The sequence below is a fragment of the Microcaecilia unicolor genome, chromosome 1 (assembly GCF_901765095.1).
Source record: "Microcaecilia unicolor chromosome 1, aMicUni1.1, whole genome shotgun sequence".
Classification (NCBI taxonomy): Eukaryota; Metazoa; Chordata; class Amphibia; order Gymnophiona; family Siphonopidae; genus Microcaecilia; species Microcaecilia unicolor.
This window is the reverse complement of record NC_044031.1, coordinates 665,043,914-665,067,838: the sequence shown is the minus strand read 5'-3', so window position 1 is coordinate 665,067,838 and position 23,925 is coordinate 665,043,914. Positions and strand designations below refer to the sequence as shown.

At 43.3% G+C, this 23,925-nt stretch overlaps 1 protein-coding gene across 1 annotated transcript in view; it reads left to right on the top strand.

The window, feature by feature from the left end:
• Nucleotides 1-23,925, top strand: part of CCDC33 (coiled-coil domain containing 33) — a 642,117-nt gene that overhangs the window by 120,946 nt on the left and 497,246 nt on the right. The window contains exon 4 of the mRNA XM_030187021.1: nucleotides 14,016-14,179. Within this exon, the coding sequence (XP_030042881.1) occupies nucleotides 14,016-14,179 (164 nt within the window). The remainder of the gene's footprint in view (nucleotides 1-14,015; nucleotides 14,180-23,925) is intronic.

Genomic DNA, 23,925 nt, shown 5'->3' with positions numbered 1-23,925 from the left:
CTTGTTTTGTAGGAAAGAAGGTACCAGTACTCATTATGGGCGGAGTCACCACCTATGGCCCTGCCCCTATGATAGCCACACCCACATTAGCCATCCCCCTTATACCAGCCATGGTGCATATAAATAGGCATCATTGAAAATATTATACCAGTATAGAAGAAAAAACTAACTTGTGATTTTTTTTTTCATTATTAATAATTTCTCTCCTGCTGCCTGCCTGCGAGTCCGGACCCCAGGATCAGCAAGTGCAGTGATTAAGAGAGGCTGCTGGTGTCGGAGCCTTCCCTCTGTGAGTCTCGTCTACTTTGTTTCAACTTCCTGTTTCTGCATAGGTGGAACTCACAGAGGGAAGGCCCCGACACTGGCAGCCTCTCTTAATCGCTGCTGAATCTCTAAAGAAAAGGAGGGTCGCGGGGAAGGGTGCAGGCCAGCTGCAGTGGAAAAAAAAGGTGCCGGTATGCCGTACTGGTGTGTACCAGCATAAAAAAGCCCTGATGTTAATCATGTAAATGTGTAGAAATAATATCACTGCTACATACATATGAAGTCCAAAAAGTCTTTACATGACAGCCTGGCCCCTATTGGTTGTACTGCTAGATTACCACTAGGGATCACTGGTGCCATTTTGAACCTAGAGCCAGCAGGGGCAGAAATAACTGGGAAATTGCTTTTGCCCCCAAAACCCCTAGCCATCAGGGATGCATTATGGTAGGCGGGGAGGGTGTAAGGAAGGAGGAGGGTCTTTAGAGAAAATGGTTGTGTTTGGAGGAATGTCTTTGGGGTGGGATGTATTCAGGAGTCGTGGGGGGGGGGGGGGGGGGAGGCAGTTCTTGGGGAGTGTCTTTGAGGAGAGGAAGAAAACAGCATTTGCTCCAGCCCCTTTAAAATGGCACCTGAGAGCCTGATGCCCCCGGGCAAGAAAGATAATACCAGCTTTTGAGCTCACATTACTTCCTGGAATAACACAGCATGTTGTGTTCACTGCAAGCTGTAGTATTCTATTTAGATACTAATGTGCTGTTTTAGCATGACATTTGCATATTTTGCATCTCATTATTAAGTATCGTATAGTAATTTAATATAACACACCTTATTAACCATTTACCGCACATTAAGAGGTAAGAGGTAAGATGTTTTATTCTTGCACTGTAACTTTGTGTTCAATGTTAAAGGCTTCTGTGCTTCTTCTGTAATGTCCTCCTAATTGGCCTTACTAAGAAAAGGTATCAAATGTCTTCTGTTTGTGTAGAATGCTGCAGCCTGGGTTATTACTGGTTGTGCTCAGTCCTAGAAAAATTGTTCTGGTTACTCAGAGTTTATTTATTTATTTTCAACACTTCACTTGATATACCACAAGTACTTTGCACTGTCCCTAATGGACTCACAATCTAAGATATGTGGAGGGGCATAATCGAACGGGGACGACCATCTCTAAGGGCGCCCATCTCTAAGGATGTCCCAGTGAAGGGGCGGGGAAACCTCTATTATCGAAACAAGATGGGCGTCCATCTTTCATTTCGATAATACAGTCGGGGATGCCCAAATCTCAACATGTAGGTCAATTTAGAGATGGTCGACCTAAATGTTGAAATGGGCGACATTAGAAATGGTCATCCCCGGTTTTTGGCGATAATGGAAACCGAGGACGCCCATCCCAAAAACAACCAAATCCAACCCCTTTGGTCATGGGAGGAGCCAGAATTCATAGTGTACTGGTCCCCCTCACATGCCAGGACACCAACTGGGCACCCTAGGGGGCACTGCAGTGGACTTCAGAAATTGCTCCTAGGTGCATAGCTCCCTTACCTTCAGTGCTGAGCCCCACAACGCCCCCAAAACCCATTCCCCACACCACTACCATAGCCCTAAGGGGTGACGGGGGGCACCTACATGTGGGTACAGTGGGTTTCTAGTGGGTTTGGAAGAGCTCACATTTACCACCACAAGTGTAACAGGTGGGGGGGGGGGATGGGCCTGGGTCTGCTTGCCTGAAGTGCACTGCACCCACTAAAACTGCTCCAGGGACCTGCATACTGCTGTGATGGAGCTGGGTATGACATTTGAGGCTGGCATAGAGGCTGGCAAAAAAAAATGTTTAATTTTTTTTTTTAGGGTGGGAGGGGGTTGGTGACCACTGGGGGAGTAAGGGGAGTTCATCCCCGATTCCCTCTGGTGGTCATATGGTCAGTTTGGGCAACTTTTTGAGGCTTGGTCGTGAAAAAAAATGGACCAAGTAAAGTCGACCAAATGCTCGTCAGGGATACGCTTCTTTTTTTTCTATTATTGGCCGAGGACACCCATCTCTTAAGCACGCCCCAGTCCCACCTTCGCTACGCCTCTGACACGCCTCTGACACGCCCCCATGAACTTTGGTTGTCCCCACGACAGACTGCAGTTGAGGACACTCAAATCAGCTTTCGATTATACCAATTTTGGGCGACCCTGAGAGAAGGACGCCCATCTCCCGATTTGTGTCGGAAGATGGGCGCCCTTCTCATAAGTACATAAGTACATAAGTAATGCCATATTGGGAAAAGACCAAGGGTCCATCGAGCCCAGCATCCTGTCCACGACAGCGACCAATCCAGGCCAAGGGCACCTGGCAAGCTTCCCAAACGTACAAACATTCGAAAGTGCCCCTGATATTGTGCCTGGGGCAATGGAGGGCTAAGTGACTTGCACAGGGTCATATGGAGCTGCAGAGGGAATTGAACCTGGTTCCCCAGGATCTCAACCCACTGCTGACTGTCAGGCAGCAGCAGGAATTGAACCTGGTTCTCCAGGTCCGCAAACCACTGCACTAACCGTTAGCCCACTCCTCCACTCTGGGCTGCAGCTCAGAATTATTTGCTTAAAGGCTAATTTTCAGAATCATTCCTACTAGTAGAACAGTGCTTTACTCATAGAAATGGGCTTTTATAAAATTGCCTGCCCAATATGTAGTAAGTAAACTTACACACGTGGAAGGCAATAAAGTCTATAAAGGAGTACCAATTTGGAGCCTATTACATAAAAGAAAATAGACACCCATGTTCCTTTATACAGTGAGTGAAAGTGAAGCCAGTATGCAGACACAATTTAAGCACTTTTGGATCCCCTGAAGAAGCTGTTGTTGAAATGGGTTGCCATTGGAATTATTGATAAGAGATAAATGCTGTTTTATACCCTCTCCTTGTAATATGAGTTTTTGCATCATTTAACATTGATTGTTTACATAGACTTTAGGTGGTGAAGGATTTTTTGACTAATGATTGTTGTTGGTCCTTTCGTACGGCAACATGTTAGTCCTGGTCACAGTGTGGGACTTATGAGTTGCTTTGGCTGTGGATCTCTGATGCTTTTTTCCTCCACGGCAATTTGTTTTTTGCATTTTTGCTATAATATTGTAGTGATCAAGTGTTACCCACAGTTTTGTTTGTTTTCACATGCATACACACATATATTCTAGATTTGCACACGCATATCTCCAATAGTATATAGTTTTCAGGTGGCCATACACATGGGTGGAGTCTGGATGAGGAAAAAGTTCCAGTAGAAATCCATCCAGGTGGAGAACTCCAAAATCCCACAGGGTATAGTAGAGGCAAAAAAAAAAAAGGTGGGAAATGGCCCACGGACTCCAGAAACGAGGGAAACAGAATGCTTAAAAAGGTTTATTGATCAAAGACTTGTATATCAATAAAAAATATCCGTCTGCCACTATCATTATGATGTCTCTACTTACGTCATTCTCTTTTAAATTTATTGTACATGTTTTGTAGACCCACCTTTTGAGTTACAAGATTGAAAAGGTACAATATTGGACATTTTTAATCTACTCATTATCTCAAGGTTAGTTCACATAAAAATTTTTAACTACATGTGCATTTGCTTATATTTATATGTATATATGTTTTTGTTGATCATCAGTATTTACTTGTTCAATGTATGTATGTGTGTGTGTGTGTATATATACATATCTAGATACATATGCGTATGTGTATACTTATTTCTCCGAGGACAAGCAGGCTGAATATTCTGACAGATGGGTCGTCTTCCGCGACGGCCCAGGAGACCGGAACTTTTTAGAAAATACTAGAAGTCTGTAGAATGCTCCGTCACGCGGGCTGAGCGCACCACGCATGCGCGAATGGCTTCCCGCCTGCGACGCAAGCGTGTCCCCTTCAGTTTCTTTTTCACTGCAATTCTGAGCAGTCAGGATTTTCACCACTGCATAGTTTTTTCGGCTCAGGAGACGACTGATAGTGTTTACCGCTATTTTCTTCTTTTCTTTTATTAGTTATTAGTCTTAATATTAAAAAAAAAGTTCATATTTCCTCTATTTTGTTAGTTTTCCTCATCTTTTTAAGTTTTCTTAGTTTTTCATTGCGGCCGCCTTTTAGGCCGCTCGGTCGGGACTTTTTCTCCTTTTTGTGCCCTTTTTCCAGGCACGATTGAGCCCTTTAATTTTGCTGCCGCCGTTTTTTCGTCCATGTCATCGAGCTCTCCCAGCGGCTTCAAGCGTTGTACTGGCTGCAACCGGACCATCTCGGGTACCGACCCCCACGCGTGGTTCCTTCAGTGTCTTGGGCCCGACCATCTCCCCGCTGCCTGTAAGCTGTGTAAATTGATGAAGAAACGGACTCAAGTGGCTCGAGAGGCTCAGCGTGAGAAACGTTTTTCTGACCGGTCCGGTCCTTCGACGTTGACATTGGCATCAGTACCGAGGACACCGGCATCGAGTCGAGGGAAGCAGTGACACCGAGAGTGCAGGTAATGGCTATCGAAAGACCGCATCGAGCTGGGAGCAGCGAGGCATCGAGTGGGTCTCTGCCCATCTCGAGGCCTACTGCTATGCAGACCCCCTGGGACCGACCTTCTTCGGACCTGGCCCCGAGGAGGCGTGAGGATTCCACGTCCTCGTGTTCGGTACCGAGGAGTCTCGATGACGGGTGTCGAGCGAAGGCTAAGAAGCACCATCATCAATCTCCTTCCATGCATGGTACCGATAGCTCCGGGGAGCAGAGGGAGTAGGCACCCGAGAAGCATCGGTGTCGGGAGGACCGCTCACCCTCCATACAAGAAGTGCCGATGCGTCGGTCATTTGGCAGCCTGGTACCGGCTCTTGAGCCCCCTCAGACTCTGGCACCGACTCCTGCACCGGCCCCCCAGCCTTTTCCGATGGAAGCTCTCGACAAGCACATCAGGGCCCTTCTTCTGGAGCTTCTGGAAGGCTTGCTGCGTCAGTCTGCCTCAGTGTCAGGGGTGCTTGCACCTTCCGTATCGACTGCAGAGGCGGCATCTGGGCCATCGCCTGTGGTGTGGTCCCCGTCCTCGGCGTTGGCTGCCACCCGGGTCGATTCCCCCTCGACGTCAGTGGAGGAAGCTTCGCTGGAGTCTAGGCAGGGGTCAACTTCTCGACACCCCCCACGAGGTCGTTGATCCTCGACGTCAAGACAGGCTCAGGTTCGGGCTGCTCTTAGGGGTCTTTCTTTCTCCTCTTTTGTTAGGGAAATGTCTAAGGACATTCTATTCCCTATGGAGGTTGTGGATGAGCCCAGGGCTGAGATGCTCGAGGTCCTGGATTATCCTTCTCCGCCTGCTGAGGTTGCAATGGCCCCCTTGCATAATACACTGAGGGAAGTGCTTATGCGCAGTTGGTTGTGCACTCTTTCTAATCCTGTGGTCCCCAAAAAATCCGAGTCCCAGTACAGAGTCCATGGAGAGCCTATGATGGTGAAGGCCCAACTGCCTCACGATTCCATGGTGGTGGACTCTGCTCTCAGAAGAGTCAAGAGTACTAGAGACTATGCCTCGGCTCCCCCAGGCAGAGAATCTAGGAACTTGGACTCTTTTGGGAGGAGAACATATCAGGCCGCTATGCTTGCCGCCAAGATCCAAACTTGCCAGCTCTACACGAGCATTCACTTGCGGAACTCGGTGAGGCAGCTGTCTGGTTTGGTAGAAGCACTCCCTCCGGAGCTCACCGAACCTTTTCACCAGGTGGTCAGGCAGCAGAAGGTGTGCCACAAATTCCTGGCCAGGGGGACTTACGACACTTTTGATGTGGCATCCAGAGTAGCTGCTCAAGGTATAGTGATGCGCAGACTCTCATGGCTGCGTGTCTGTGACCTGGATCATAAGACCCAGCAGCGAATGGTGGATGTTCCTTGCTGGGGGGATAATCTTTTTGGAGAGAAGGTAGAGGACATGGTTGATCAAATCAAGAAGCACCAGGATGCTATGGATTCTCTCTACCGCCGGGCATCTTCTGCTACCACCTCCTCATCCAGGAGGTTTTTTGGAGGACGGAGGAGTGCTCCCTATTCCTGCTTCTTGGCAGCTGGTTCAGGCTCAGTCCCAGCATGCGCGTTCCCGTCAATGCTGTGCGCCTAAGGCCTCTAGGGCTCCCCAGCAAAAGCAAGGGACTGGCTTTTGACTGGCTCCAGTGCAGCATAGCCTCAAAAACAGTGTCCATACTGGACGCCTTGCCGGTCATGGGGAGGTTGATATTTTTTCACCAAAGGTGGCCTCTCATAACCTCCGACAGGTTGGTCCTTCAAATAGTCCGGTTAGGATACACTCTCAATCTGGTATCCAAGCCTCCAGATTGCCCACCGGGAGCTCTGTCCTTCAGCTCCCAGAACAAGCAGGTACTTGCAGAGGAACTCTCCGTCCTTCTCAAGGCCAATGCGGTCGAACCCGTTCCACCAGGGGAAGAAGGGCTGGGATTCTATTCCAGGTACTTCCTTGTGCAAAAGAAAACGGGGGATGCGTCCCATCCTAGACCTAAGGGCCCTGAACAAATTCATAGTCCAAGGATGGTTTCCCTGGGCACCCTTCTTCCCATGATTCAGGAAAACGATTGACTATTCTCTCTGGACTTAAAGGATGCTTATACTCACATCTCGATACTCCCAGCTCACAGGAAGTATCTTTGATTTCGACAGGGAACTCGGCACTTTCAGTACTGTGTACTGCCTTTTGGCCTTTTATCTGCGCCCAGGGTCTTCACAAAGTACTTGGCAGTTGTTGCAGCATCTCTATGCAGACTGGGAGTGCATGTGTTCCCTTATCTCAACGATTGGCTGGTGAAGAGCACTTCGGAGGCAGGCGCTCTGCAGTCCATGCGGCAGGGGCTTAGCCAGACAGCAGATTTTGGGTGGGCCTAGGCAAGAAGTGGGTGGGCATCAAATGTTTTCTCCCCCACCCCCACATCAAAAAAATATCTCAGCTGGTGGGAAAATGCTTCTCTCCAGTCTCCACCTTGGTAGTCTGCAGCAGGCATGCACTAAAAACTGAGCATGCGAAGGTGCCAGTATTGTGGACAGCAGCATTTTCATTACCATGTGCTACTGTTGGATGGGCCTGAGCCCTAAGTGGGTGGGCCCCAGCCCCCCAGCCCACCCAGGCCCACCTGTGGCTATGCCACTGCCATGCGGATGACTGTTCCTGCAGGAGCTACTGGGGTTTGTCATCAATTATCCCAAGTCCCACCTTGTCCCGGTTCAGAAATTGGAGTTCATTGGAGCTCTGTTGGACACACGGACGTCTCAAGCTTATCTTCCCCAGGCAAGGGCAGACAATCTTCTAACCCTCATGTCCATGGCTCGAGCGTCTCAACAGATCACAGCTCGGAATAGAGTGTGAGTAGAAGCAAAATCCAAATAACATCTGACAGCCCGAATCCAACATAGCCAGAAAGCCCCCTTTTTAATTACTTATGAGGTTTGTTTTTCAAAGGAGAGCTTAGAATCAGTGAAAATACCTAGATAACAGAAGGAAGAAACCAGAGTGATCTGAAGATCAAAAAGGAAAAGCGGCAGTATGTGGCGTTAAGGAACCAGAATTTGAGGGGTTGAGAACAAATTTGTGAGAGCAGCCATTGTGAAAGTGAATGTAGAGAAGTTTGAAGACGTGTCAGGTTGAGCAAGGGTGGGGATGTGAGATTGTTGATATTTTATACTCTGAAAATATTGATTTCTACTTTTTTTAACCATTTAAAGATTTGAAGTAAACTGTAAATGTTTCAGAAGAAACCCTAACCCGGACTACGTTTTTGTAGAACTAGTAGCAAACTGAGTGATCCCAATGGCCTCCCAGGCCTTGCTGGTCCCAACCCAAGAATCTTGAATCCCCAAGTTTGGTGGCTACACAGGCAGGCACGTAGGAGGATCACTCCTGCCCCAGCTCACCACTGAACTACCAGGGCTGTAAGGTAGGACCAGGGAGAGGGCCTATAGTGGGTCCAGGAGGGGTGGGGTGTTCTGTTTACAAGAAGGGAGTAAGCACAAGCAGGAGCACAGGAGGATCGCTCCTGCCCCAGTTCACCACTGGACCAGGGAGGGGTCCTATGGTGGGACCAAGAGGGGGGGGGGGTGCTCTATTTACAAGGAGTGAGCATTTCCTGTTGGTGAGGCTGGGGGCAGAGTTGGCCGTGGTAGGACACCATGGCAGGAATGCCGGATGTGCAGGGGAGAAAGGGAAAGAAGGAGACAGAGGATTACCGGTACTTGTGTAACGGTATCAGTTTATTACTGAAATATGTAGCATATTTGCTGGATATATATACAGCAATATATTTGTGTATCTTTTAAAAATATATATTTGACACAGCAGCAGAGAGAATAGTTTTATTTCAAGCCTCTCTCTCTCCATTCCTTTTTCTGGGAGCTTCTGAGAGCAGGAATAAGTTAACTACAAACACTTAACAAACACAAAAGAGCTTCCTCTGCCCTCCCACCTAACAAAAGATGGACTAAGGTGGACACCTGAATACTCAGAGGAAGCATAAATAGGACATTTGCTTGTCAAAGGTATACCTGCCCCTCCCATCAGCTTCCAGACATGTGCAGAAAGGAAGGACTTGTAATGTGTATCTGACCCAGAGACTGAACAGGACATCAAAAGACATTTGCCAGCAAAGTCCAGACTGTAAGTCTCGTGATGTCATAAGACATGGGACCAACTCAGGGGTCGTGTGCAGACATGAGACTACATTAACCATAATGCCTTGCAAAATATCAAGACATGCACACACCATGCTTCTCTGCTAACATTATAAAAGGCCTGGAAACAGCCCAGCTCTCTCTCTTGGAACCTGCCTCCGCTCTTGGGACCTGCCTCTCTTGGGACCTGCCTCCTCTGGAAACCTGCCTCTCTTGGAAACTGCTGCTCTCTTTGGGGTCTGCTGATGCCTCCTGTCCTCAACATGTGCTCATCAATCAGCTGGACCACAGCATGCTTGTAACAAGGACTTGTAAATTGATCTAGCTGCTACTTTGTTCTATTTTATGCACAGATTACCTGTAAAGATTCCTTTTAAAACCTACCTCTCGTGTGCAAGTGTATATTAAATCAACCTTTTTGAAGCTAAATACGGTCTCTTTGTGTTCTGATACTTAATTTATTTAATTTATTGCAATTATCACCTTTGGTGATTGGTGGAGAAATTAATATCCTAAAACTTATAAATACAGCGCTTGCTCTTAAATTATAAACAGTAGCGAGTTGCTCTCGAGCTATTTTCCCCAAAATAAATCATTTCTTCCAACATATTAATTCGTGGAGAATGTGGGCAGCAAGTCTAACATATTAATTGGTGGAGAATGTGGGTAGGTATTCTGTGCAATTAGAATGAGATAGCACTGTTCTTAAATTATATTTTTGTATTTTGCTGCTTTATAGTGAACTGAGTATCAGGTTTCATTAATTAAATTTCCGATTGATAAATTGATAAGGTTTTCAGGGCATTTAGAATATTTAGAATGCTGTGCTGGATGGATGTTTGGTCTTATTTAGGTACTTATGCACTCATGTACTTTATGTATCTCATAATCAAATCTTTAGGCATGCTCTGGCATAAAATAAAAAACAATTTTGCAGTTTCTTTTGAGAAGGACATAGATAACCCCACTTTGCCTAAGCAATGCGTAGAGTCCTCTGGCCCTAATCCTTGGACCCCTGATGATATTTCCACCCCCTCTGATATTGATTTATATTCAATTAAGGAAGGGAGCAAGAGAATTTCTGCATGCACTTGGTTAATGTGGACCATGTGTAAGAAAGCCTTAAAAGAACATGCAGAATTGAATGAGAAGTTACTGGCCAAAGAGAGAGAATGCATGCAGGTAAACACAGAAAAGGATTTTCTAATCACAATGGCTAGTTGCTTAAATGATCAATTAGACGCCCTTAGAATGCAGGTACAAAGCCAGGCAGCTCAGGAAAATAAAATGAAAGCCCAAATTTTAGCTTTAGAAATGCAGGCCAGCCAGGTTCCAGACTTGAAGCATTTAATCAGGGAATTAACACTGCAGATGCCACATATAGATGAGAACATTGATCATGTACAGGATTCACATTTGCAGGGGTCAACCATTATGGGTCTCCCATGTGCTCCTCCAGACCCAAATACAGCTACAGCCATGCATGTTTCAGCTATGGTAACAGTATCACAGTCCACACCCGTAGCAGGAGGTTCAACTAGAACCATTAGTTCTCAGACCCCCTCACAGCATCCAAAACCTCAGCACATATATGCACAACCTGTTCTGCAGTCTGATTTAAATGCTCATGATTCAGCTCCTCAGCACACAGATGCACCACCTGGGCTGCATTCTGATCTAAGCTCCCATAGAAGGGAATCTCTAATAAAGAAATCAGCTCCTAAGTATGTAGCTACTGAAAACCACAAACAAGCATGTGACATTTTAAACTCTCATGTAGCCTTGCAGATATTGCAGATAGCTAACAATAAAAAGAGAAATTTGCCGCCAGATAAACAGAAACTTTTAACTGCAAGTCCTGCTGGACCAGAAACTGACATTCTGTCAGCTCTTCCTGCAATTTAATTCCTAATAAACATGAGGAGATGCATCCAGCCTGGACTGGACTTCTCCACAGCATGACCCACTCTGCAGATGGCAGGGAAATCCAGGTGCTTAATTTGTAAAAATAGGGCGGACAGGAAAATAGAAAAAGTTTTTGCTATTAGCCCTTTGTAACACTGATAAGAATTAAAGATGTAGCTTCTATTGTTCTTTTAATTTTAAATGTAGCTTTATTGTTCTCTTGATTTAAAATGTAGCTTCTGTTGTAATTTGTTTTTGATATAATATTGTTTAAGGATTTAGAAATGTCTTTTTTTCTGATGAGTGACTCCCACTGGAATTGAAACTAAAATACTGGGTGAGACGTTTTAAAAATGCCTCCTTATAATAGGTAACTCCCGCTGGAGCTGAAACTTAATATTGTGCTTTAATGTGAATTAACAAGATATGCTTATTTTTATAGAAAAGAAACTAAAGCTTAAGATTTGAATTATGAGCAAAGGTTTCTCTTTACATGATCTATCAGGTACAATCAGTACAGGGAATGTTTCTAACCTTTTTAGTTTATTCTACATTACAGCCAGAACGCACACAATGTCTCTCCCTGGAATGAAATATTGGCTGTGTGCAAAGCAAAATTAACATATCTTTTCTAAATTCTTTACAACATTAAACACATGAGTATTGTCTATTAAAGTGCTACATTAAACACTGCTAAAGCAGATAAATATGGCAACCTTTTACCACACTCATTACCCATAAAAGGTTTCTCTCTGAAAAATAAAAAGTTTCTCTCTGAAAGGTAGTTCATGGCACTATACCATGACTCTGTTTTTTTTAATTTGGTCAATGATTAAGTAAATATTATTGCATAGGATTGATAGGAATAATTGTTTTGTGTGTAATAGTAGCCTAGGAAATTATTATAATTGCATACATATGTCTTTCTTGTTTCTAATGAAACAGTAGTATAATAGCTCCACATTTACACTCTTGCTTATCACTGCTGTGAATACCTCAGTTAGCCTCTGAAATAGAGAATATAGGGAAACATTCACAGTGTTAGGAAACATTCATAGAATATTTTTCCTTGGAATGTCAAACGCTGAAAATATGACTGAATAGATTGTTCCACCCCATTGCGGTGGTAAATTGGTCAATTGCGCACTCTCATGCTATTGATTTGGCTAGCATACTGGGTAAGATATCCTGTGGCATAAACTTGGGAGCAGCCTATGCCCCTGAGCAGGTGACACAAAAAGAGGTGGTCTCTGGAAATAGAGCAAAATGATGCTTGTGTGGCTGAAGTCATATAAAGTGTACTTGCAATCCTATTTTAAACCAGAGCAAAGCCATACTCTGCCACCTGACTGAATGGAAGCCTAATGAAATTGACCACAGAAAACTTAACCCTAGCTACCTAAATGTAAGTCATGAGTAAACAAAAGTAATATGATGAGTCTTTTTGCTTATAACAGTCATATTCCAGCTAAGGACATATTCCAAGATTCATATTATTAAAAGATTCACCTCTTCAAATACACATGCCCATGTAAACAGTTCAGTACCTTTGCTATTATGCTACTGTACTAGATTAGAGTTGTTTTTTTTTAATTTTAGCTTTTATAGTTCATTTTATGGCTCCTCATTCCAATATATTAAAAATTTATTTTCACTCGGAGCCAAGAGAGGGAATGTAACGGTATCAGTTTATTACTGAAATATGTAGCATATTTGCTGGATATATATACAGCAATATATTTGTGTATCTTTTAAAAATATATATTTGACACAGCAGCAGAGAGAATAGTTTTATTTCAAGCCTCTCTCTCTCCATTCCTTTTTCTGGGAGCTTCTGAGAGCAGGAATAAGTTAACTACAAACACTTAACAAACACAAAAGAGCTTCCTCTGCCCTCCCACCTAACAAAAGATGGACTAAGGTGGACACCTGAATACTCAGAGGAAGCATAAACAGGACATTTGCTTGTCAAAGGTATACCTGCCCCTCCCATCAGCTTCCAGACATGTGCAGAAAGGAAGGACTTGTAATGTGTATCTGACCCAGAGACTGAACAGGACATCAAAAGACATTTGCCAGCAAAGTCCAGACTGTAAGTCTCGTGATGTCATAAGACATGGGACCAACTCAGGGGTCGTGTGCAGACATGAGACTACATTAACCATAATGCCTTGCAAAATATCAAGACATGCACACACCATGCTTCTCTGCTAACATTATAAAAGGCCTGGAAACAGCCCAGCTCTCTCTCTTGGAACCTGCCTCCGCTCTTGGGACCTGCCTCTCTTGGGACCTGCCTCCTCTGGAAACCTGCCTCTCTTGGAAACTGCTGCTCTCTTTGGGGTCTGCTGATGCCTCCTGTCCTCAACATGTGCTCATCAATCAGCTGGACCACAGCATGCTTGTAACAAGGACTTGTAAGTTGATCTAGCTGCTACTTTGTTCTATTTTATGCACAGATTACCTGTAAAGATTCCTTTTAAAACCTACCTCTCGTGTGCAAGTGTATATTAAATCAACCTTTTTGAAGCTAAATACGGTCTCTTTGTGTTCTGATACTTAATTTATTTAATTTATTGCAATTATCACCTTTGGTGATTGGTGGAGAAATTAATATCCTAAAACTTATAAATACAGCGCTTGCTCTTAAATTATAAACAGTAGCGAGTTGCTCTCGAGCTATTTTCCCCAAAATAAATCATTTCTTCCAACATATTAATTCGTGGAGAATGTGGGCAGCAAGTCTAACACTTGAATATAAACCGTCAGTTTATATTCGAGTTAACATTTCCCTCCCCCCCCCCCCCCCCTTTTAGGGAAAAAATGTTATCTCGGTTTATATGGAGATGGGTTTATATTTGAGTATGTGCAGTAAATAAATAAATGATGGTCAGCAATTGAAAGTGATTTGAAGGGACTGTTATTCAGTGTTGAGAATATGCAAGGGATTTGAGATCCTAAGAAAAAGTAGTAGGGCTAATTTTCATATAAACTAGGTAATGCATAAACTGTGATCCTCTTTAACTTTATCCAGAATAACTTGTGTTTTATATACAACATGAAGTGCTAAGGATTTAAGCCTTCTATTAAAATCTGATGTAACATAGAGACCATAGAATAAGGTACTTTACAGAGAGGCATAATATTCATTTTTGAAAGGATTTCAACTCTGCTTTATTTCAGGTCATTGAGGTACCTCCCCAAGAGAACGAGCCTCTGATCACTTCTATAAATGATGACTTACATGTGGCTCGTCCAGGTACAGAACTTGTCTCCATCATTCTCCATGGTGCTGCCAACCTGCCGATCTGCAGCATTGGCTATGTTCCTCGACCCTTTGTTACAGCGTGAGTACTCGCTTTTCTTGGTGTTCTCTAGATTTCTCTGACAACAAGTTGGATGTATCAGGTACATAAATGGGGTGGTGTTATCTAATAGCACCATCAAAAGATACGTTTTTCATGGGCCCTTTTACTAAGCTGCGTAAGCGCCTACACGTGCCCAATTTGCACCAAATGGAGTTACCGCCCGGCTACCACGTGGCTATAGCGGTAATTTCATTTTTGATGCGCGTCCGTTAAATACATTTTTATTTTTGGACATGCGCCAAGTGGCATTTGATGAGTGTAGGTCATTACTGCCCGGTTACCGCGTGAGACTTTACCGCTAGGTCAATGGCTGGTGGTAAGGTCTCAGACCCAAAATGGACACATGGCAATTTTTAATATTATGTAAAACTTATTTCAGAGGCTGGATGTGTAGGTACAGAAAAACTATCATTCTTAGAGTCTCCAAAAGTGAGTTATTTATTGGGATAAATCTTTGATAGTACTACTGCTAACACAGAGCAATATCGACACCATTAAAAGTAGCTAATTTGCCGAGCAATTTGGTGATAAATAATGGTTCTGTAAGGCTGAGACTGGCATGTTGTCTCATAAGTATATGTTTAAAATAGAAGAAGTCTATTAAAATATTTCTCCAAGGACAAGCAGACACAGTTGTTGTATTCTCACATGTGGGTAATGTCATCTGACAGAGCCCAGTGCAGATGTTGGCTAGCATGTAGAGGTTTCAAGAAACTTTTGGCAATGTCCCACTGTGCATGCACTGGTGCCTTCCTGCCCAACGATCGAGCGTGGATCCCTCAGTCTTCGTTTTTTTGCAGAGCAGGGAAGATGCATCTTTCCGGTCTCCCCTCAGTGTTTTTCTCTTTGCCTTTGCAGCACCTTCCTGTGTGGGTTTTTTCCCCCTCATTTAATTTATTATTTTCTCTAGTTTCTTTTTCTGTTTGTTGCCCCTTTTAGTTCTTAGTGTTTTCTGCTCTTAAGATTTTATTCATGGATTTTTAGGCCTGAGTACTGACCTCAATTTAGACTCTGCCCCTTTTTATAGATAAAAATTGAGGAGTTTAATTTAGCCATGATCATTTTTGGGATGTCCAAGAAGACCCCCAGTGGCTTCAAGAGATATGCTCAATGCAGTCAGGTGATTTCAGTGACGGACCCGCACACTTGGTGCATCGAATGCCCTGGACCTAACCATGAGGCTAACTGTTGTTCTCTCTGTTTAAAAATGTAGTTGAGGACACAGAGGGTGAGTCAGATCCAGCAGGAGAGACTTTCTGGCTTCTCAAAGGCCAATCTGTCGACAGCACCGGAAGCAGCAACCTAGATGGCTGCCCAGTTTTCAACTACCACTGGGAGCGCACTGGCATCAAGGACGTCTTCAGCTCTCTCGACATCGGGTGCTGATAGTTGGCCCTTGGACCGTTCAGCATCGGATCCAACACCGAGGATGCATACAGGTTCAACATCGTCCTTATTGGCATTGAAGGACTACAGTGCTCAGCGTTGGAAGAAGCACAAGCATTAGTTCTCTTCAATGCACAATTCCAGGAGCGACGGGACATCAGCATTGGCTGGTACTTGAGAAGTGCTAGCACAGAGAGGAACGCTCCCCCTTCTTGATGGAGGTGCCGGTGTGCCAGGCTCCTGGCAGCCAGGTTCATGCTTCTGGTTTGACACTGGTTCCTTCGTAGGCTGTCCCTGTCCTGGCTCCCCAGCCTTTGCTGATGCCTACCTTCGATGAGCAGTACTGACCCATGCTCAGAGAGGAGGTGGTGAAGATGCTACAGCAGCATGCCACTCAGGCATCAAGGGCGCTTGCACCAGCTGCTGCTCAGCCTCCATTCCTTCCTGAGGCTCCTACCTTGCCTGTAGTGTGGTTTTCAATGCTGGTGACCAGATGGCTGTCGTCATCAACCCATGCAGTACCGCTCTTGACATTGGGGGAGGAAGCTTCCTCAGAGTCTGTATCCTGGTGCCCTTCGGGGTGTGGGCATGGTCCCACTGAGTCAAGGCAGGCACAGATTTACTCTGCTCAACCTAAGTACGGTGAGGAGACTGATTGGGACCACTCTTGAGATGAAGAGGACCCTCATTACTTCTCAGAGGAAGAGTCTTATGGGGGTCCCTTCTGATCCCTCCCCACCTCAAGAGAGACATAAATCTCCATCTTAGGGTGTCTCTTTCACAGGTTTTCTAAAGGAGATGGCTATGGCCATCCCATTTAAGTTGGAGATGGAGGAAGAACCCAGGGCACAGATATTGGCTGTCCTGAATTATGAGTCACCTCCTAAGGAAGAGGTCACAGTTTCATTACACCCTATCCTTAAAGATGCACTGGCAAAGAACTGGGATTCTCCCCTCTCAGTGCAGGTCACACCTAAGAAGGTGGATGCAAGGTGATGCACATTGGCAAGCATAATCCAAATCATAGTTACCTTATGCTAGGGTCCACCTTGGGGGTCAGTACTCAAGAAAAAGATCTAGGTGTCGTTGTAGATAATACACTGAAATTTTCTGCTTAGTGTGCGGCAGCAGCCAAAAAAAGCAAACAGGATGCTAGGAATTATTAGGAAATGGATAGTGAATAAGACCACAAATACTATAATGTCTCTGTATTGCTCCATGGTGCGACCGCACCTTGAATATTGCATTCAGTTCTGGTCGCCATATCTCAAAAAAGATATAGTGGAATTAGAAAAGGTTCAAAGAAGAGTGACCAAAATGATAAATGGGATGGAACTCCTCTCGTATGAGGAAAGGCTAAAGAGGTTAGGGCTCTTCCGCTTGGAAAAGAGACGGATGAGAGGAGATGTGGTGTAGAACGAGTAGAAGTAAATTGATTTTTTTACTCATTCCAAAAGTACAAAGACTAGGGGACACTCTGGAAATACTTTTAAAATAAATAGGAGGAAATATTTTTTCACTCAACGAATAGTTAAGCTCAAGAAACCTTTGCTGGAGGATATGGTAACAGCGGTTAGCTTTTCTGGGTTTTAAAAGGGTTTGGCCAAGTTCCTTGAGGAAGAGCCCATAGTCTGTTATTGAGACAGACATGGGGAAGCAAGTCCTTGCCCAGGGATTTGTAGCATGGAATGTTGCCATGATTTGGGTTTCTGCCAGGTACTTGTGACCTGGATTGGCCATTGTTGGAAACAGGACATTGAGCTAGATGTTTTTATATGAATGGGTGTGTTATCTGCCCTACTAATTTATTGTAGTTCCTTTTCTTTTTTACTTTTGATGTTTTATAATTTTGTAAATTGCCTTCCTCTGTTTGACAGTTAAGGCGGTATATCAAGTTACAAATAAATAAATATATTAGTGTGGGACTATCATTCTACCTCAGAAGGTGTTGATAACGAATTCATCCAACCTGGGATGTGGAGCTTATGTTGATGGACTTCACACCCAAGGGACATGGTCTGCTCAAGAGACAGATCTCTATATCCACCTCCTCGAGCTGAGGGCTATGTGGAACACTAAAGGCATTCAGAGATCAACTACAGAACCAAATTATTCTCAGCCAAATGGACAATCAGGCTTTAATGTATTGTGTTAACAAGCGGGGGGGGGGGGGGGGGGGGTGATATGGGATCCTACCCCTTGTGTCAGGAAGTGATAGGGATGTGGCAGTGGGCCCTCTTCCATGGGATGGTTCTTTGAGCCACATACCTAGCAGGAAAGGACAACAGCCTGGTGTCCAGACTGAGAAGGGTAATGCACCTTCATGAGTGGTCTCTCAATATAGGCATAGCCTGTAAGATCTTCCAAGATTGAGGCTCTCCCTCAGGGGAACGTTTTGCCACTGAACTCAAAGTCCCTAAGTTCTGTTCTAGGCTGATCAAACGTCAGACTAGTGTCGGAAGCCTATCTCCTACATTGGGGGACAGGTCTTCTGTATGCATATCTTTCAATACCTCTCATAGAGCAGACTTTGCTGAAATTCAAACAGGACATTGAAACTATGATCCTAATCGCCCCTTATTGGCAGAGGCATATCTGGTTTCCTCTTCTACTGGAGTTGTCCTCTAAAAACTATGGAGATTGGAGTGTTTTATGACCCTTATCATGCAGAACGAGGCACCCCCAACCTCCAGTCTCTGGCCCTCACAGCATATATTTTCAGTCCTTGAATCTGCCTAAGGGTGTCTCCAGAATCTTGCTTACTTCCAGAAAAGCCTCCACTAAGAGGTATTATTCCATCTGGTGTGAGGGCAAGGCCCCTGATCCTTTTACTTGTCCTACACAAAAACTGCTTGAATTATCTCCTGCACCTCTCTGAGTTAGGTTTCAAACCAACTCATTAAGGGTTCATCTCCGTGCAATTAGTGCTTACCATGCAAACTCTTTACTGAAATGCTGCAACAGGCAGATATCAACTTTAGTATCTCTCACTTAACAGCAGTTTATAAAAGTAATAGATGTCTTGGTAACGGAAATAATGTGCTTTTCCAGGCTCTCAAATTATTTACATATTTACAGTAACTGTCCAGTCCTTCTTTTCTTTATCCATCCCATCCAGCAAAATAATCAGAGGCTGTGGTCTGCCTGCATACTTCCCAGGCAAGCGTCTATCTTTTTATTTTAAAAGTTCACCTTCTTTAGTTATGCAGGCCCTCTACAAATGGTGGACCCCGGTGATCCCTTATATTTCTCCCTTTCTGACTGATTTGTGAAACAACTACTCTCTGCTTTTCTTTTCAGTGAAAAAAAAATAACATAGCTTTGTGTAGGAGAGATGGTGATTAATCTTGATGATCTGTAGCCTGTAGCTGAAACATTATGTATTTAAACCTTTTCACTTGTATGCTGCTGCCATTTGAGTGATTCAGTGGTGACATGATGCAGTAATATACAGGAACAGCATTGTACAGGGTAAAAACCTATTAGCAGTAAATGCATAATCTCAGAATGTAATGGAAAGTGCATCCCTCCCTCAGTGTTTGCTTTATAGGCATCTGATATTTTACAGTTTGTTGAGTTTTATTCCTTTGAAAGGATTGAGCCATCCCCAGAGCTCTGCTTTGACATTTTTTTCCTGTGTTGGAAGCATGGGATTTTTATAAATTTGAAAAAGAGCATTATGAAAAAAACAGAGTAAATCTTATAGATAAAGTCAAGAACCACAGCGATTAATGTTCCAAAGGACTATTCTGTATAACACACGGAAAAAAAGATCTTCAAGTACTAAAAGATGCAATGAGAGATCAAGAAAATGTGACAGAAAGATGTAGAACTAGTCCTTTTATCGGGTGATAGTGGCCTGCTTAAAAAGCAAGTGCACCTTGATATGTTGCTGCAGATATACTTCATGAACTCCAGAAGGAAGCATTCGCACAATGCAAGCATTACAATGGGCTTTAAGCAGTAAATTTGAGAGACTGAGATTGTACCTAACATACCCTGCCCGGCTTAGGAGTGAGGTACATTCCTGTCATGCAAAAGTAACCTATTTAGAGACGTTACCCCATGAAGCTGAGTTCAGCTCCCGGTGGTGGTAGAAATGCTGTTGACCTGGTAATCATACTTGTAGACATAAGATAACTTGGAGTTGCATTTTCAAAATGCAACCAATGCCCTGCTTAGGTGTCCAAAATCTGTTTGGTTAGGTTACGAATGGCAGCTCCCACAAACTATGGGGTCTTATACAATTTAAACCACAGGATAGCTGGAATGTGTCTGGTGAGAAGAAATATGTGGGAGGTCTTCCTTGCACTTTTTTGTACATACATTTTTGTGGAGTAAAATTTTCACCCCAAGGATCCTAACTGGTTAAACTCAGAGTCTGCCAACTCTTTTGACCTGTGGTTATGAATTATAGTAGAGCTATTAAATTAGATGTATTAAAAATGCAGTGGAATTTTACCCATTGCTGACAGTTAGTTACACAGCAAGATCACCTTTTATCCAAAAATCCATATTCATCAGTAGAGATGTGTGGTCCAAAATTTTTAATTTCATATAGCTTCCCATGTCATTTCCTGCTTTCAATTTTGTCATTGCACAAGTACTACTGTTGATAGTGCACCCTCTTTCATAAAAAGTATGTACTCACCATTCATGCATGTGCATTATCGGAGAGAGTATGTCCTCTTTTGGAAAAAGCGTGCACTTCTTTGTGAAAAATAACTAGTGAACACAATTAACAACACATGGAAAAAAACACAATTTTTTTTCTCTATTGTTTTGGTCAGAAAATGACACAAAACGATATGGGAAAAGTTGTTGACATTTCATGTTTCAAACGAATGCACATTCTTAATTATCAGTTCAAACAAAATTGCTGTCCCTGGGACCTGATCCTTAACCGAAATTTTATTTTGTTTCAATGAATTTGTATTGATTTTAATCAGAACATATACAGCATGTTCAACCAATAGCTCAAACTTCTAAATATTATAGGAAAATACCCCTCTTATTGTGGCTTTAAGAATATGCTTGATATTCACAATTTAATTATACAATAAACGTAGCTACTCCTTCACCTGCCCTCTCGCAATATCCATCTTTACACTCCTGCATTATTCTTTTCCATTTTAGAGTGTACACTGTAGCTTCTTCAGCATCCCCCGCCCCCTTTCTTTATATCAAGTAAGGATGACTGTAGGGTTCAATCTATGGCCTGACTGGACCATCCACCCTCAATGGCTTAATCTGCTTTTCCATCCCAGTGGTTTTAACTGACTCCTCCCACATTAATCAGTCTGACACCCTATCCATAGCCCAATGGGGCCCAGTTGGTGATTCTAGAATGTTTACTAAACAGCTGCTTCTGCTGCATCCCACATGGTTCTCAGTCCCAGTTCAATTGTTTGGCTTAGTGTAGAGTAACACATGATCCAAACAACTGAGCTGAGACTTCAAAGTAAACAGGAAGGGGAGAGGTGTTAGGAAGCGCAGGCTAGTAAATTACCAAGTCCACTGTCTGAGCCATGTCAAGCCAAGAGTGAGGAGTGATCACACTGAATTATGGGAGAGGTCAGTGAGATCCTCAGAGGAAGGAATCAAGTTTTAATTATGGGAAGGGATTCTGATTAAGCCCAGGACAGGGAGGGAAATTGACATGCCCATTTGGAATCAACATGGAGCTTAGCATATTTATATCTTGCTTTGAGTTTTTGGAATTCTCTTCCAGTTTTTCCTCTTAAAGAAATGTCTCTGAAAAAGTTTAAAACTACACCAAAAACTTATCTTTTTATGTTTGGCTTATGGTTTTTAATTTCTGACACTAGTTTTGAATGGGGTGTTTGTTAAATACTATTTATTTAAGAATGAGTCTTTTTGTTTGATTGTCTGCCTTATTTATTTTATGTAATTCCTTTCTACCCATAATTTGTTTATTATTTTATTGTAAACAACTTTGGCTTTCTTGTCAGTAAAGGTGGTATAGAACATTTTAATTATACATTAAATATGGTGTTCTGCACACTCATCCTAAGTTTCTTTTTAAGATTGTGTCAGATTCCTATATTAATCACTTTATTGCCCTTCCAGCATTTTCCCCAAGCCTCACGCCCACACAGGTGAAAGTGTACTGTACCTATTGAATTGCAAGAGACCCTTGGCTTCTGTTGGAGCAGACTAAAGCCTTAGAAAGTCCCTCCAGCCTTTTCTTTCTTTTGACCCAATTAGAGCAGGTCTGCCTTCAAGAAAACACACGTTTTTTTTAACTGTAATTTTTATTGTAATTTGTCAGAAAAACCATCCATTTACTTCAAGAGGACAATCACAGATCAACATTTTTTTAAATTGGCTAGCAGATTGCATTTCTTTCACTTATACCTAGGCAGGTTTGACTCTCGAGGGTCATGTCACAGTTCATAATGTTAGAGATATGTCAATGTCAGTAGTCCATTTGAGATCAGCCTCTATGAAGAAAGTTTGCAGAGCTGCGACATGGACATTTGTTCATACATTCACAGCCCACTATTATTTGGAATAGAATTCACAACATTTCAATTCAATTCAAATCAGGTCTTATATACCGCTAAAATCCCCTATCCAGGGTTCAGTTCAGTTTACATTAATTAATGACAATAAATTTGGCAGGTCAGTCCCAGTGATGTTTCTAGAGAGAAATATTTGGGGTTGTAACAGGAGGGCCAAGCTAGGAATGGAGGGGGGCATGCCAAAGTGACATTTCCACACATCATACCCATGACATCACCCACTCTCCCCACCACCACCACCATACTTGGTAAAACTGGCATTATAATTGATAGTATCATTCAACTAATTCTTTGTGTGGGAGTGAAGTCTAGATTCTATAAAGGATTGGACAGAATCTCAAAATAAACCCTGAATCACCAGTTCTGTACCACAGACTCCATATTCGGTCTTGTTTTAGTTTCAAGCAAAAATGCTTGTACATTTTCAGCTAAAATTGAAACTTAGTCTCTACCCATAGCACACGTGCTCCTCTCACTTGAACAGTAGCAGCTTGGCTCCCTACCCGCCCCCCCTGAACAAAGGTAGTGCCACTGGCCCCCTCTTTCTCCCCTAATAAATGGTAGCCCCACCCCCACCCTCTGGGGCCTACCTTAGAGTCCCTAGTGGACTAGTGACTAGTCAGGGCAGGTATGATCCCCAGTCACTCCTTTCCCTGATGTTTCCATGGTTAATATTATTAATCCCTTTTTAGCTAATGACACATTTTCTATCATGAATGGACGTTCATAAGTGAACCCTTATTGTCTTTACTTTAATTTTAGCATTGATTTTGAATGTTTCTTGACATTTTTTCTATTATTTCTGCTTATGCAAATTCAAACTGATACTGTATAAGAATAACACCTAACCTTAATGCCCACCAAGATGTGACAATGTATGAGCAAATGTAAGATGTTATAGATGCTACAGGAAGGGATCCTATCGCCACCTTTAGCATAGTTGCTCCTCCAAAAATTGAGCAGAGTAACCCCCTGGTGCCAACTAAAGCCCCAGAAGTCAAAATTCCTTATCAGGTTAGACGAATTACTAATGCCAAAGACTTGATTGAACTTGAAATGGGATTTAGTGATACAAACCTATGGCTTCAATGGGCCCATTATACTACTGCTAGTTTGAACATGCAAGAGTAGAACCTACAGTGGTTCCTTTTCCTTTGGATCTCTTCAACAACCCAGATGGTTTTTGGTGTATGTTGGAGTTACTCCAAAGTAAGGGAAAAATTAACCAGTCCTGTACTTATCTTGATAAACATCACCCTTATCTTCCCCCACGATTAAGGGTACCCCCAGTCTTCACGTGCCTCGAAAGACATTCTGTTAAAAATCCAAGGTTCTTGGGTAACCTGACCAATTGCAATACCACTCTTGGCAAAGGTTCCTTACATGACCTAAATGTTACTGATTTTTCCCAGGCCCGAGCAGATGTATGGTGGTATTGTGGAACTAACACTCTCCACCATACCCTCCACAGAAGTTGGACTGGAACATGTGCTTTGGTAAAGCTGGTAATCCCAGTTGTCATTGCTTCCATGATTCCACCCCATGCCATCTCTTCCCATCGGGTAAAATGACAGGCAGTGGCTGGATCATTTGATGATAGAGTCTATATAGACGCAATTGGTGTTCCAAGAGGGGTCCCAGATGAGTTTAAGGCATGTAACCAAATTGCTGCTGGTTTTGAATCTGTTTTCTTTTGGTGATCAATAGTGAATAAAAATGTAGATTGGATCAATTACCCAGTGTTGTACCTTTATCCCCAACAATACTGCTCCTTCTACTTCTACTACTTAGCAT